Raw genomic sequence first — 15,380 nt, 5'->3', positions numbered from 1 at the left:
TCGTTAATTTTTTTTTAATTTATTCTTAAAGTGATATTATTTTGTTTTTTATAATACTAAAAAATTAGGTTGATGATCATGATCTGGAACATGTCCTAAATCAATCTCCTGATGAAGTTTAAAAACTATAGGTTTAATTATTATAATATTATAAGGAGAAACCTGCTGGGTGTATGTTTGGAATCTAAATATCATGTAGTCTTTCATCAGAATTGTTTTATTTATTTTTTCCTATGAAGTGGATGCTTCTCTTTTGGAGAGGCTGTACTTTGGTGTTTGTTGTTGTTGTTTTTTTTTTTTTTTTTTTATGGGCTGGGCTCTTAGTTCATGAGCTCAGTATCCTGTAATTGGATTTTTCCGTGACCATATATTATCCAATTACCAGCACAAAATCCAGCTGTCCTTTTCTGGGCCTATATTTCTGACTGACATGCATATTGTTCCAAGCCCGTTATGTGGTGTTACAAATAAATCTATCAGATAGGTGGCCCGTCCTCATCGAATTGTTAAAAACAAATAAACAAATGTTGTCAATAGAGGAAAAAAAAAAACAATTCATAATCATTGATTTTAAATTAAGCTTCAATTCTAAAAGAAATCCTAATAATTCTAATGAGATTGAATTAAAAAAACATAAAAATAATACAACTTTTATGCATTACCACAAGAAACTCTCCTCGAGTGCTTTGTTGCTCATTGATTGAAATCTTTCAACTTTTATACATTGCCAAAACTCTCCAAGTGCTTTCTTTTTTTTTTCAAAGAAATTGGATGAATCTTTTTTTTTTCTTTTTCTTTCTTCATTTTTATTTTTTCAGGTTAGAGACTAAAACATCGAGAAAATAAAGTTATGGATCAAAACATAAAACCTTAGAAAATAGAGGTTAAAATGAAAAAAAAAGTTGAAAAGGACTAAAGACGCTAAAAACATGCCTTGGCGACAATACTAAAAAAAGCCTGAAAATTTGTTCAAGTATCAAATTTTAACCTTGAAGTTTTAATTATGTTTAATTAAGAAAAGTGAATTTGATTTTTCTAAATCGAGCATTGATTTGATGCGGAAAGATTTTTAAACATTGCAAGAAAGTCTTGCAAAGTTAACTAGGACAAATCACCAATTATAATCTTAAATTAATTAAACTTGAAAGGATTAAATTGAAAAAAAAAGACAAAAGAGGAAACACCTTGCAAATCTAACAAGGCAAAGTTATTAACTCATCCCTCTTAGTTTTTTATTTAATGTCCCATAAATATTGTTAGAAGGTGTTCATTTATATTGTGTTTGGTTATTATTCCATGATAGAAGGGATAAATATAAAAATAATATAAATATATTTAGTTAAAAAGACAGGTAAAATAAATATTTCTAATATAGTTTCAGTATGAATAATGTATAAGAAAATATGTCTCATTTGTCTTTATTATTTTCATCTTTTTTATTTTGAGATGGTAGCCAAATGTTCCTTTAAAAAATACAAATATGCTTGTTGAATTTTGAAATATTTATTTGGAGGCCTTAGGGTTTTTTGGATTCTAAATTAGGTTATACCAAAAAAGAAAAATGATCATTTTTTTTTAAATTTTCACCAAATGTATAGAAATCGCAAATGGAGACCACCCATTTTCTCTCATGGCTTCCACATAATCATGCACCATGTGATGTTAGCAATTTTTTTCTTTCTACGATGGTAGTGATTATCGTTTCGTCTATTTGACTAAAAGCTTCAAGAGATGCTCATACTTTAGAGCTTAATTGTGTATTAATATTTAAAAGTGTGACAGTAATTATTTTTTAAAGTAATTTTTGTTTAGAAATATATTAAAATAAATTTTATTTATTTTATAAAAATAATTTTTAAAATCAATATATTAAAACAATTTGAATATATAAAAAAGTTAATTTTTTTAAAAATATTTTTAAAATACAAAAATAAACAAGCGAATACATTTTAGGACACACTAATATTTAATGATCATATCTACTTTAGGATCGATAATTAAAGATTCTTAAATGGAAACCTCACATGGGATGATGTGTTGGTCCGATCTCATTGGATTTTTGTAGCGTGGAATTAGAATGGAAAAGAGAACCAACTTGGTTTCTTCGTCATGGTTGCATTAGGACATGATCCTCAATTCACGTATGGTTTCTTCGTCATGGTTGCATTATCCTCAATTTTATCAATATTTCTCAAAGATTAGGCACGTTCTAATTTCTCTTCCTTCCGAGAGACTCGCTTCTCTACATTTTGCTAATTACAACTTGATTATCATAATTTTTTTTATTTTTTATTCAATTTTTTTTTTGCAAATCTAAAGGGTATTATAGAGAATTGTACAAGGTATTAAAATACATGAAAGCTAGTATGGATGAAAATCTTAAATTGAAGTTATTTCCTTGTTTTAAAGAAAAAAAAGGCATCCTTTTATTGCAAAATATTCTTCAGTTTGTTTATTTTAAAATGGTTTAATTTAAATGACCAAATTTAATATTGAAATTAAGAGCAATCTAATATTAATGTTGTTTTCTATATAGATAACATATGGTTTAATTATGGAGAAAAATAATGATATTAATAATGGAGGACTATGAGAATATCTTTTAATGTAAGAAAAAAAATTGAAGAACCACCATTTTCACGGATCAAAAGTCGTGAGATGAAATTAAGAAGATAAAAGTAGAACTACATCATCATTAACAAGAGAAAATGCTAAGAGCATACCAAAAAAATATACTATTAACCCTTGTAAAACATGATTACTATTGAATGATCACTCATTATAGTGAATTATCTTTAACTTTGATAACTTTAATTCAAGTCGTTCAGAGTTTCAAACATGTTTAAGAGTGTGGTATAAATTATTTTTTATTTATAAATATATTAAAATAATATATTTTTTATTTTTTAAAATTTATTTTTGATATCAACATATTAAAATAATTCAAAAATATAAAAAAATAATTTGAAACTAAAAAAAATTCAAAAATCTTTAAAAACAATGTTATACCACAATATCAAATAAAATCTTTATTAGAGACTATAATATTATTTGTTTTTAAGAAAAACACAACTTTTATATTAGATTAAAAAAATTGAAAAAATATTTTTATGAATAATATATTCAAAATCTGAAGAACATAACAAAAGTTTTTTTAACCAACTTACCAGCCTTTTAAATTTCATGATGCAATCACCAACAATGTACAACATACACTTGCTAGCCGTCTCAACTCTCAATCATAGTTTTTTTTTTTTTTCCTTTCTTTCTTCTCTACAGAAAAAAACCACTATAGTCATCAATGTCAAGCTGTCAACTGTACAGTTACCGAGCAGGGGGGATTGATTTTTACGCAAGCTAGGAAACAACATATTTATTTCATTTTTCTTTTATTTTCCTTCACAAAGGACCCAAATACTTCCAAGTCACCCACAAATTTCATAGATTAATATTCTGATTTTTAGAAAAATTAGAGTAAATAAAATTTAATTTTTTTGTTTAAATACAATACTTTTCCTTCAAGAAAGTTAAAAAACTATTTTTTCAGTTTTCCAAATTTGTATTAATTTTAAAAAACTTATTTTAGATGTTCTTCAAAGTTTTTTTTTTAATTTCACTGTTTTTAAAATAAGAAATATCAATAATACAATATTTTTTTATATACAACCATTTTTTTAAATATTGTTTTTTGATATTTTGATATTTAGTTAGTTAGTGTCATAATTTTTTTCCTTTTGTGTTTTTTATTTTTCTTTTTTCATTAAAAATAAAAACATGATTTTTGTTTGGAGGAACTTCGCTATATGAAATTTGAAAACATAAATATATTTTTTGAAATAATAAGATTGTTTTTTGATGTTTTCATGGAGAATATGGATGGTAATTAAGGAATTGCTGCTTACATAGTTGACTAGATTATAGATTTAATTGGTCAAGGAAAGCAATTAAGGAATTGTTGATTATATAGTCCGTTCTAATAATGGGGTTTATGAACTTAGTTAGTCGAGGATGATAATTAAAGGATTATTAGTTATATAATTGATCCCTGAGGAATATGACACGTTAGTAGTCGGTTGAGATGGCAACCAAGTGAATTTGATGGTATGTTTATGTTCAAGAATAAAAAACAAATCTTTTATTTTTCACGTATACGATAATAAAAAGTCTGGTGAAAATATCTGAATTTGAATTAAAAGAAACGTTTATACCTAAGTTTTAAATGGTGTTTAATTATATTTTTAATTTAATTTTTATTTTCAAATCATTTTAATATAGTAATATTAAAAAATAAAAAAAATATTATTTTAATATATTTTAAAGAAAACATTATAAAAAATAATCACTTTCATACTCATCATGAAAGGTCTAAGCTAACGAGGTAGCGACTATTAACAAGGAAAAGCTAATAAATAAATAAATATTGTTGAAAAACAAACAAGGCCCGACCAAAGCGGTGCGGTTTGCTTTTCAATGGAATATATTTGCTGGTGGGTGAAAATAAAAAAACAAATGAACCGAAGTAATTTCTTGATTGGAGAGCTCTAAAATTATCTGTCACGTGGGGTTGGCAATTGTTTTAAATTTTTTTTATTTAAAAATATATTAAAATAATATTTTTTATTTTTAAAATATATTTTTACATTAATAGTTTAATACATCAAAACCATTTAAAAATATAAAAAATTATAATTAAAAAAATAAATTAAATTCAGGGATAAGTTAGAAATAATTAAATTTGTATGATAGGTTAAAAACTAGGCATAAATCTTTTTTTTTATTATTATTTTTTTTTAATTTTTAATGTAAAAAAAAGAAGAAGAAATACTTGTTTCCAGCTCTACCAAATTTCACAATATAATGGACGGAGGGGGAGCTTGATTCATTCGGTTCAAGGAAAAAACAACACACTACATTCAGGAAATGGACAACGAAGAGGCAATTCTTCGTTGCACTCTTATTGTTTCCAATAATAATCTGCCCTCATATGCTTACTAATTTTATTTTCATTCAATTACGGGGAAAACGAAGAGGCAATTCTTGTACCAAGATAATAATACCATGGGAATACCAAGTTCTAACAAGGCAGAGAGCTTATCAAGGCTTCCTCAAGCAAAGACAAGGCCAATAATCACAATAATCAACCAGAGAACAAGAATGGTGGTGATCTCTTATGGCTTCCAGAGAATGGTCGTGTCTGCAATCATGGAGGTGACAACATAAGGATCCATATTGGAAGCAGGCCTTCTGTCTTCGAAGTAACCTTTCCCAGCTTTCTCTGTATCCCTGCCAACTCTAACTGAAGCTCCACGATTCGCCACACCCTATTCAACGAAGGTAACAGAGAGATTGAGTGCTTGAATTTTGAAAGATGAGTGCTGACGAAGAAAAATTCTTACCCAAGAGAAGGTGTTGATGTCAGCTGTTTCATGGCGACCAGTCAGACGACGCTCATTGCCTTCTCCGTAAGCAGCAATGTGTTCCTTATGCTTCAATTGAAGTTTTCCAATGGCCTTCTTGATAACTTCAAACCCTCCATCATTTCTCATGGACTTGGTACTGAAATAAACACGGCAAGCTTTTATTAGATACTCTATTGAAATGTGAGGAAAAAAGTAGCAGAAAAAGTCCTTCGCTTTGGTTTGTTTTTCACTGCAGTGCCAAGGTAATATTCACAACCAGTTACCTGTAGTTTGTGTGGGCACCAGCTCCATTCCAGTCTCCCTGGCAAGACAAGGCACTCAACAAAGTTAAGAAGACGTGCAAATGCATAGCAATAAGATGTTTAATCCTCTATTTTTGCATCAGAAAAGAAAAAAGTTTTCAGATACAAAATCTTACCGGGATAGGTTTTGGGTCAAAGGAAACGACCACTCCAGCAATCTCTGTGATCCTCTGTTGTCATAAAACCACACAGCATCAGTAACAGCATATTTGGTTTCAACTTCATATTTATTATAGCATGAAGAAAGTGCAGATCGTTGAAAAGAAAGCTCAAAGTACCTCAAGAATGTAACGGGCAACCCACAACTCATCTCCAGCTGAGATGCCAACAGAAGGGCCAACTTGGAATTCCCACTGTTTAAGCAAGAAATTTCATGTGTTCAGAAAATAAGCTACAGCTATAGACGGGAGTACAAATAATGTAAGCTAGCTTGGACAGCTCAAAAGAATCAAGTAAAATCTGTATTTACTTGGCCAGGCATCACTTCCCCGTTGATGCCAGAAATGTTGATTCCAGCATAAAGGCATGCCTTGTAGTGGGAGTCAACAACATCACGGCCAAAAGCCTTATCAGCACCAGCACCGCAGTAGTAAGGACCCTGATATAACAAGCAAATAATTCAATTCACATTAATTGAAGACAAATCCCTTGGGATTAAGAAATTAGGATATGGTGTTTCGTACGAATTAAGGAAAAAAAAAGGGTTAAATAATGGTTAATAAAATAGAATTAAGGGAAACGTAAATCAAACTAAAAAAAGAAAGAAAGAAATTAATACCTGAGGTCCAGGATAACCACCAACAGGCCACCCAATTGGCCATTTTAAATCTTTTTGCAACAAGGTGTACTCTTGCTCTATACCATACCTACATGTTTATATTATATTAAATTATTTCAAAATAATTATAATAGAATCCACAAAACCTTAAAAAGAGAAGAAGAATATTCTTAATTTAATAAGAAAAGGTGAATATCTGAAAATAACTTTAGTAAACAAAGACATAGATAGAGAGATACCAGGGCACCTCAGCAACAACATCTGGATGGCTGAAAATTTTTGCTGCATTGTATCTCTTGTTAGTTGGGATTGGCTCTCCTGCTGGAGTGTAAGCATCACACATCACCTATATATATATTTGAAGTCATCAAAAGAATTAATTTCTTAAAAACTCCATTAATGAATGAATCAGACAAATTTACTAGAATAAGTGAAAGGGACTTACTAGGATGTTGTTGCCCCTCCTAAATGGGTCCTTGAATATTGCTTGTGGGCTATTTTCATGACATCACAACAAAAGTAAATCCATGCACCAGAAGGACAAGTGCCATTAAAACACAAGGGGGGAGGGGGAAAGGGAGAGAGAGGGAGGGAGAGAGTACTATAAGATGACTTCACTGTCTTCTCCGGGAGCTTGGCCGGTGCTTGAACCGTCATAGTTCCACTTTGGAAGCTTATGAGGATCACTCACTACTCCATTAAGTGTCTGTTTCATGTAAATCAACAAACTTTCACAAGAAAACAACTAAATGGATCGTAATAGAAACATGAACAGAGAAAATATTGGTTACCCTGGCTTTGCTTCTAAGATCCATACCAGATCCACCGATCCTGCAACATAAGTGACATATCAAAATCAAAACTTTGAAAAAACATCAAAACACAGAGCACCCATTAAAGAGGGTGATATAAACACTTGAGGGATCAAGTTCTTAGATTAAGCAAAACAAAAAAGTGCCCATTAATGATAGAAATGAAAGAATCCAAAAGAAAGAGCAAAATGAAAACTTTTAGATGCAGTCATAAAGAGAAGGAGAAAAACAGAGGACTTGGAAATAACACTGTTTGCAAAACATTGAAGTACAACAAGAGAGATCAAAACTCCTTGGATTAATTAAGAGACGCAAAAACAAGAGTTCCATAATCAACTAAAGGATTTCAGCAATCCCCAACAAAGGAGCAAAAAAGCAAACACACAAAGAGGGGACAACAGAAGACTGAGAAAAGATATCATATGCAGTCAAAGGAAATGGATAAAAGACAGAAGAGAGACTGTAAAAAGAGAGAAAGTGGAACTGATTGATACCATATGTATTCTGCAATGATCTTATCAGTAGTATCAGAGAGGTCCAAGTTGATGAGATCAGACAAGAGAGACATGTTTGCAGCAAGAAGAAGGATAAACAAAGAGCTCGACGGTGAAGGCGTTTTACTTTCGGATTCAATGAATCTAGAGAGAAAGACTGCTCTGTAGAGGGAGGCTCGAAGGTACAGCTGAAGAAGATGTAATCGTATTTATAGAAAGGATTTTGGTGATGGAAAAAAAAAAAAACAAATTCTGATTGGTATTTGAAACTATAAGATAGTTTTTTTTTTCCTTTATGAAATATTTATTGATTTTTTTTTCTTATTTTCCCGTTTCTTGAAGTCCGTTATTTAAAAAATTAATTTGTACTCCTTTTATTTTAATAATGGCAAGATATCTTCAAGCCATTGTAAGTCCCTGTATATGAAGAGAGCTTATAGAGAATTTACATAAGTAATTATAAATTTTAAATAATTTAATGATATGAGCTTGTAATTTCAAGAATTCCTATTATAATTAAGAAGATTTGGTTCAAAAATTTTGATGTTTAAAAAACAATTTAGATTGATACATGATTAAAAAAAAACATAATAGCAGTTGTATCAAGATAAAAAAAAAAACAAACACAACTTAATTAGAGTTTTTATTTACGTTGTCACTGTTTTTTTAATATATTGTTTTTATTTTAAATTATTTTTTTATATATTTTTGAATCATTTTTATATATTAAAAATAAATTTAAAAATTATTATTTTAATATATTTCTAAATACAAAATAATTTAAAAATTAATTATTATCACAATATCTAACACTACAAAAAAAAAAAAAAAGTCAAACAATTAACTTTCAAAACAATATTGCAAGTTAGGTGAAGAAGATATCATTTCAGCTCTCTCTTAAAAAAAAAACTTATATTTTTAGTATTAACAAGTTTATTTGAGATTTTGATATTCTTCTAAAGTAATTGGAAATTTGAATATTAAAAAAAAAACACAAAATTAATTAAAATAAAAGATTTTATTAAAACTCAATTATTAAAAAAAAAAACGTAAGAATTGGAGTGGTGGTGGTTAGGTCAATTGTAAACGGTAGGTAATGACGGGAACATGGGTTTGTCATCCTGACACCAAACCTTAAAGCATCCATTTTTGTTTTCTTAATAGTATTTTTTAAAATGTAAATTAAAAAGTCCATAAAGCAAGATGAAGATATTTTATAATAAAAAATACATGCATTTTACTATATTTATTGGGTTTATTTATTTAAATAAATAAATAATAAATTTATATACAAAAAATATATAATTTAGAAGATAAACACAAATAAAACTGACTAAATAAATTCACGCCATAAAAAATATTATGCAAGGCCGAACATATCAGTAATATAATTTAAAAAATAAACTTTATTTGTATATAAAAAAATATAGATGAATTAGAATAATATCTTGAAAAATAAAATAGAAATAGAACAACTAAAAAAAACTTATATTAAAAAAAGATATGCAAAAAACATAACCTAAGTAATGAGACTTGGATAAACCTATAAAAAAACTTGATGATAATTACAAACCAATACTAAGAAAAAAACTAATGCAGAATAATAAAATTGTACGAAGCTAAATTCCTAACAAATTAAATGTCGAAAGATGAAATTATAAAAAAAATTAATTACACAAAAGGATTGAAAAAAATAAGGGTGAGAAAAAACATTTATTAGAGGGATAAAAATTTTCAAATGGAGGTTTTAATTGAATTAAAGAATAACTTTAATAAAAGAAAAAAAATCAAAAGAATAAGGGATCAAATTGAAAATAAAAACAACATAAAATTTGATTGAATGATGAAATTGAAAGAAAAAACACTTCAACAAAAGTGCTAAGGATAAAATTAAAAATTTTAAAAATAAGGACCAAAATGAAAAATCAAGCATATGAGAAAATTGCAATTGAATGACCAAATTGAAAAAAATAAAAATTTCTATAAATGAAAAGGAACGAAATAAGAAATTAATAGAATGAAGACTGAACTTGAAAAGTAAGAAATAAAGAGGACAATGGTATACATTATCTGTTTAGAGAGAGAAAAGAAGGAAAAATATTCAAACAACCACCGGCAATAAACTAACCACCCCCAATTGTCATGCGCCACTCTAAATGAAAGAGAACACGACGGGGCATCTAAAGAGACGACGGAAGATCGATTATGTTCACCAGATGGTGTCACCTGCGTCGCCTGAATAACCCAGACATCACCCACGTGCTGAGGCAAGTTGAGCACACGCTCTGACAGCTTTAAGCATTAAAAAATTCAAAAAATATGAAAAATATCAAAATACCCCCCAAGACCCTGATAATTACACGAAATACTCATATGAAAGTATAAGAACACTCTTATTCAAAAATACCCTCAAATGTTAAGCTTATGTTTTGTCTCTTTTAAGGTTAAAGATGTAATTGCACTTTATATTAAAATTAAAAACCACAAAAACTCTTATCTAGCAGCACAATAATGTTTTGACTCTAGGAGAAAATATGTATTTTTACTGTTAAAAAACTTATGCAAAGCCAAGAAAGCTCTTGGTGAACATTTCTACATTTTGTTGACTTTGGGGGTAAAATAATATTTTTACCGTGCAAAAAATAAAAAGATATTAACACCCCCACCTAAGAGGCTTAATGTTTTTATTTATTTATCAAAAGACATAAATATAATTTTATTATAGCTCAAGATATATTTTACTGTAAATTGGATCACGTTAAAATACTCATGTCATATAGTTTTTTAGGTAATGCTTCTCTATGATCTCTTTATATATATATATATAATTATGAATCTTTGTATTCATTAAAAACATGTCAAATATTTGACTTGGTATAATATATGTTTTCTACCATAATAAAAAAATGAGAGTGGCAAAATAAACACTTTTTTCTTTTTTGAATAGAAATTGGTTGTTGTTGTTGTTATAAAAATCTACATTCAAAAATAAAGTCAGCCTTTGAAAAAAACTAACAATGCACATTCGAAGAAGCTTTCATGAACATAAATTAATTTTTTTATTACTATATATATTCAAACTTTTTTCTTGGATTTTTTTTCTACAAGTCAACCGAGCAAAAACCAATTTCTCACCTATAAAAATTTGAGTGTATTGGAAGACTTTGTGGTTGTGTAACCCCACTCAATTTCTCTCTCTTTTTTTTAATTGATACAAACCACTCAAATTTGATCATCACTATTTATCCATTTTTAGTCCTCAAATGCATAATCTTATCCCTGTTCTTCCGTATAATTGGCTGCTTGAAGACTTTATTACCTCAGCCACAGTATAGCATGCCTGTTACTGCTCTCAATCTTATCTTTTTAATCAAAAGCAATGTATCAAGACGACAACACTAAACTCTGCCTCCTGAGTATTAATTAGAAATATGGAGGAATATATATATATATATATATATATTAAATGCATTCATTCTGATTTTGTTCATTCATGCTTTTTTTTTTTTTCAGTATCTTGTAACATGAGCATGTTAAGTTTCCACATATGCTTATAAATATCACATATTTTTTTCTATGTCTCGTAGATTTTAGAATCAAATAGAAAAAATTTGTATTCTTATGAACCCTTTAATTTCCTATAAACTGTGTTATAACACAATTTTTACCCCTAAATTTTGCAGAGAAAATATCTTCAAAGAGTAAGAAAAAAACAATCAATTTTAGAGCAAAATCTTTGAAAAAAAAGTTTCGGAAAAATAATGGTGAATGCAATTAAGAGTTAAATTAAATAAAAATTGAAAAAAAGAGTTGAAATTGATCACAACCGAAGTAATTAAAAGATTAATGATCAAAATAGAAAAGATAACAAAGTTTGAAAAGTACAATTCATTCAAGTAGGGGTCAATTTAAAGAGAAAATTAGAATTTAGGATAAAATTGGCCAAAATAACACAAAGGGACAAGGACCAAAATAGAAAAGTGGCAAAAGTTGAGAACCAAATCAAAGTAAATTAAGGGGTCTAATTGAAAGAAATTCAAAGTTAAAAGTCCAATTGGATTTCAAATTATAATCTTCATGAAAATACTCTGAAATTTATATATCGATGATTTCATTTCAATAATTGAACTTGAATGAATACGATCATTAAAATTTGTAGCCTAGTCTTAAAACAAGAAAAATGAATTACAAAAAAAAAGGTTATTAATTGAATTTGCAAAGTTCTTGACAACGATTATATTAATGTTTGTGTACCCATATGAGTAGTGATAATTTTTTGATAATGTTGGTGACATGTTTATCTAAAAGAATCTAAATTATAACAATGAGGGTGCATCTCCTCTACTAAGGACAATGCTATTTGAAGAGCATGGATAAATCGACCAATAATATTTCATAACAATCATATAGTTGGAATGATAACATAAAGAACTCTATCACAAGATGAAATTAGTAGAGCCAACAATTTTTTTATGATTAAAACCGAGCAATAGTTAAAGAAACAAAGTCCTCTAAAATCAAAGTAAACTGGAAGAATACAAGAAATTATCACTCTCCAAGCAGAAATTAATGGTGTCGACTCTTTCAAAAAGAATGAATAGGGAGCAAGATCATAAATTGAGGGCAAGTTGTATATAAAGTTAAGTATCTAATAATAACAATAACAATAACAACAATAATAGGAGGGGATAAACACTCTAATCAATATTAGAGGGTGAAAAGTCTCTTAAAACAACAACTATGAAGAATCATAGGCAAATGCAAATTGTCATTCTTCAAGCAGTATAAAAATGAACAGATAATATACACTAGTGGACTCGAGTAAAACAGTGAGTTAAGCAACTAGAGGACACAAGATAGAAGCAGTGAACTCAAATTGATTAATGGAGAAATTAGACAAAAGAGGACCTATATCTTTAAAATGCAAGCATTTATTTATTATTGTGCAATGCTCTTATAAGACTCAAGTGTGAACCTAACAAGGTTCATTGTAATTTTGAACACAAAAAGGCTATAGCAAATTTGAGCCTAGCTATATTTTAACAAATTTGAGTCTAATAAGACTCTAGTAGGGTTCATTGTAATTTTAAGCCCAACAAGGCTCTATCAATCTTGAGTCCAATAAGGTTCGTTGCAATTTTTTTTAGCATAGTAAGACTTTAGCAAATTTAAGCCTGACAGGTCTCCTTGTCATTTATTTGAGTCAAACTTAGCTTGATTTTAATGAGGTAGGTCACCTCTTGGTTTGACCAATTTTAAAAATTTCACAAGAAAGGTCGCCTTTCGATTTAACCAATTTCAAGATTCATAAGGTAGGTCGCCACTCGATTTGACCAATTTAAAAAATCACAAGGTTGGTCACCTCCCAATTTAAACATTTAAGAAACGAGATTGATCATCTCTAAGTTTGATCAAAATTCAAAATTCCCCAACAAAGTCACCTGTTAAATATACTGTTTTTTAAAGTTTTTTTTTTTTAAAAAAAACATCATCTTTTCTTTACAAGTTTACTACACAAATAGTATGAAAAATATTTTTCATAATGCTTTGTTATGTAAGAATTGTAAAAACAAAACAACTATAATAATCCAATTCCCCCCTTACAATTTTTCAAAAAGAATATCATCAAAATCATTTTCAGAAAAAATCAATTTTAAAGAAAGAAATTTTAGGAAAAAACAATCACTTTTAGAGAAATATCTTTGAAGAAAAAAAAGGTTTTTTAAAAAGTACAAATTGGGTTATAATAGAGGAAGAATTTAATTTACATCTAGTTAAAAAATAATATGGGAATGCAATTAAAGATTTAATTGAGATAAAATTAAAAAAGGATTGAAATTGGTCACAATCGAACTAATTAAAGGATCAAGGATCAAAATGAAAAATATAGTAAAGTTTGGAAGTCCAATTCATTCAATTAAGGCCTAATTGAAAAGACAAAATGGAATAAAAAGGCAAAATTGGACAAAATGGCATAAATTAGAGGATAAGGACCAAAATAAAAAAATAATCAAAGTTAAGGGCCAAATCAAAATGAATTAAAGGGTCTAAGTCAAAGAAATTCAAAGTTAAAAGTCCAATTAGAAGTTAAATTGAGAATCTTTTAAACCATTTATGGTTTTTGCAATTTAAGCTATTTAACTTAGTATTAGGTGTTAATTTAGGGTGCTTATACTTGTTTTCTTAGCATATTTTGTTAATGTTTGTGCTAAGTATCTGTGATTATTATAAGTGTGAATATTATGTGCTATATGCATTTTTTTTTTGTACTAAATGATGAATGAGTGAATATTTTGAGGTTTGGATTCCTTTATTCTAGGGTATAATTTGTTTAACTAGGTTTTTTGATTAAAATATTAGTTTGATTTAGTGTTTTTAGGTTAACCTTAACTATCATCAAAATTAATTCTTTTTGAAAGAAATTAATTTTTTTTAAATTGATGAAATTTTCTACTTTTAGGGATCAACATCAAAATTTTTGTTAAAATTTCTATTTTGATGAAATCTTTTATTTTTAGGGATTGACATCAAGATTTCGTTAAAATTTCTATTTCAAAGAAATTTCCTGCTTTTAGGGATTAACGTCAATTTTGTTTTTATAAAAAATTTTTTTATTTCAATGAAATCTCTTATTTTTAGGGATTAACATCAAGATTTATGTAAAATCCTTATTTCAACAAAATTTTCTATTTTCAGGAATTAATGTAAAATTCTACTATAAATTTCCCCAAATCGATGAAATCTTTTGTTTTCATTGATTAACGTAATTGTTTCTTCATTCTAGTCAAAACTTTAAGAAATCCCATGACTCTATTATTTTTATTTTTATTTTTTAATTTTAATTTTAATTTTGAAGCCCCGCATTTGATACCGTATATATAACAAAACCGTTTTAATCCCATGGTATAAATGGATAACATTTGACGGAAACTTGAATAATCTTAGTCTTAATACAAATTGAGAACATACCATTGAACTGAAGGAAGGAAAAGTAGGCATCGAAAATAAATTTCGTGCTAATTGTTGTTCATAGATCTGTCCTAGCAATAGTCTCGTGAATGTTGTTCTAAGTATATAATCTCGTGAATCAGTAAACAAACAAATAAAGGAAAATAACAAGTGTACTTAGGAAAGTCAAGCTGGTTTTTGCAGATGCAGAGGTTGCTTCTTTTTGCTAAATTTTCCTTTCTCTACCTGGTGATGCTTACGACCATCTGTTCTTACATCACTGTCATAAAACTACCAATATCTGTTCTTACAATGCTACAAAGAACAATGGAAACTATAAAAATGTTTTTTCTTATTTGAATATTTTTTCGTAGTTGTCAAGGGAATATATAGTTTTGCATAACATCTTCTTCCCATCAATAATTTCTTTATTTATCCAATAGTAAGTGAGATCTTTTGTACTAGATTGTGCAGCAACGAAAACTAAATTTCTTTCTCCTAATTATTTTAAATAGAATAATCAGAACTAAATAATCCATAAGGATTTGCTTGGCTAATCGCACGGTTGATTGTACTATCAAATAGACACTTTATCGTCTCCATTAGAAGAGATCGGGAGCAAGCTC

At 28.2% G+C, this 15,380-nt stretch overlaps 1 protein-coding gene across 1 annotated transcript; it reads right to left on the bottom strand.

Moving 5' to 3' along the window:
• Positions 1-4,845: 4,845 nt before the first annotated feature.
• On the bottom strand, positions 4,846-8,085 carry LOC7485167 (glutamine synthetase nodule isozyme). Its single transcript, XM_002318269.4, has 12 exons — positions 7,807-8,085; positions 7,292-7,331; positions 7,103-7,206; positions 6,946-6,994; positions 6,740-6,846; positions 6,501-6,588; positions 6,192-6,320; positions 6,001-6,075; positions 5,839-5,892; positions 5,684-5,721; positions 5,397-5,556; positions 4,846-5,321 (listed from the first exon to the last, which is right to left on the bottom strand). The coding sequence occupies exons 1-12, from the start codon at positions 7,878-7,880 to the stop codon at positions 5,169-5,171; spliced, it is 1,071 nt and encodes a 356-aa protein (XP_002318305.2). The 5' UTR covers positions 7,881-8,085; the 3' UTR covers positions 4,846-5,168.
• Positions 8,086-15,380: the final 7,295 nt, after the last annotated feature.

Source organism: Populus trichocarpa, chromosome 12 (assembly GCF_000002775.5).
Source record: "Populus trichocarpa isolate Nisqually-1 chromosome 12, P.trichocarpa_v4.1, whole genome shotgun sequence".
NCBI lineage: Eukaryota > Viridiplantae > Streptophyta > Magnoliopsida > Malpighiales > Salicaceae > Populus > Populus trichocarpa.
The sequence above is the reverse complement of the archived record's forward strand: the minus strand, read 5'-3'. Positions and strand labels throughout refer to the sequence as shown.

Excerpts from the sequence above, each read along its gene's own strand:
- LOC7485167 (XM_002318269.4), bottom strand. The coding sequence starts at position 7,880 with ATGTCTCTCTTGTCTGATCTCATCAACTTGGACCTCTCTGATACTACT. Across the intron at positions 6,589-6,739 it reads GTTGTTGCTGAGGTGCCCTG|GTATGGTATAGAGCAAGAGT; the intron begins GTATCTCTCTAT and ends ATAAACATGTAG. Across the intron at positions 5,893-6,000 it reads TTGCCCGTTACATTCTTGAG|AGGATCACAGAGATTGCTGG; the intron begins GTACTTTGAGCT and ends TTATGACAACAG.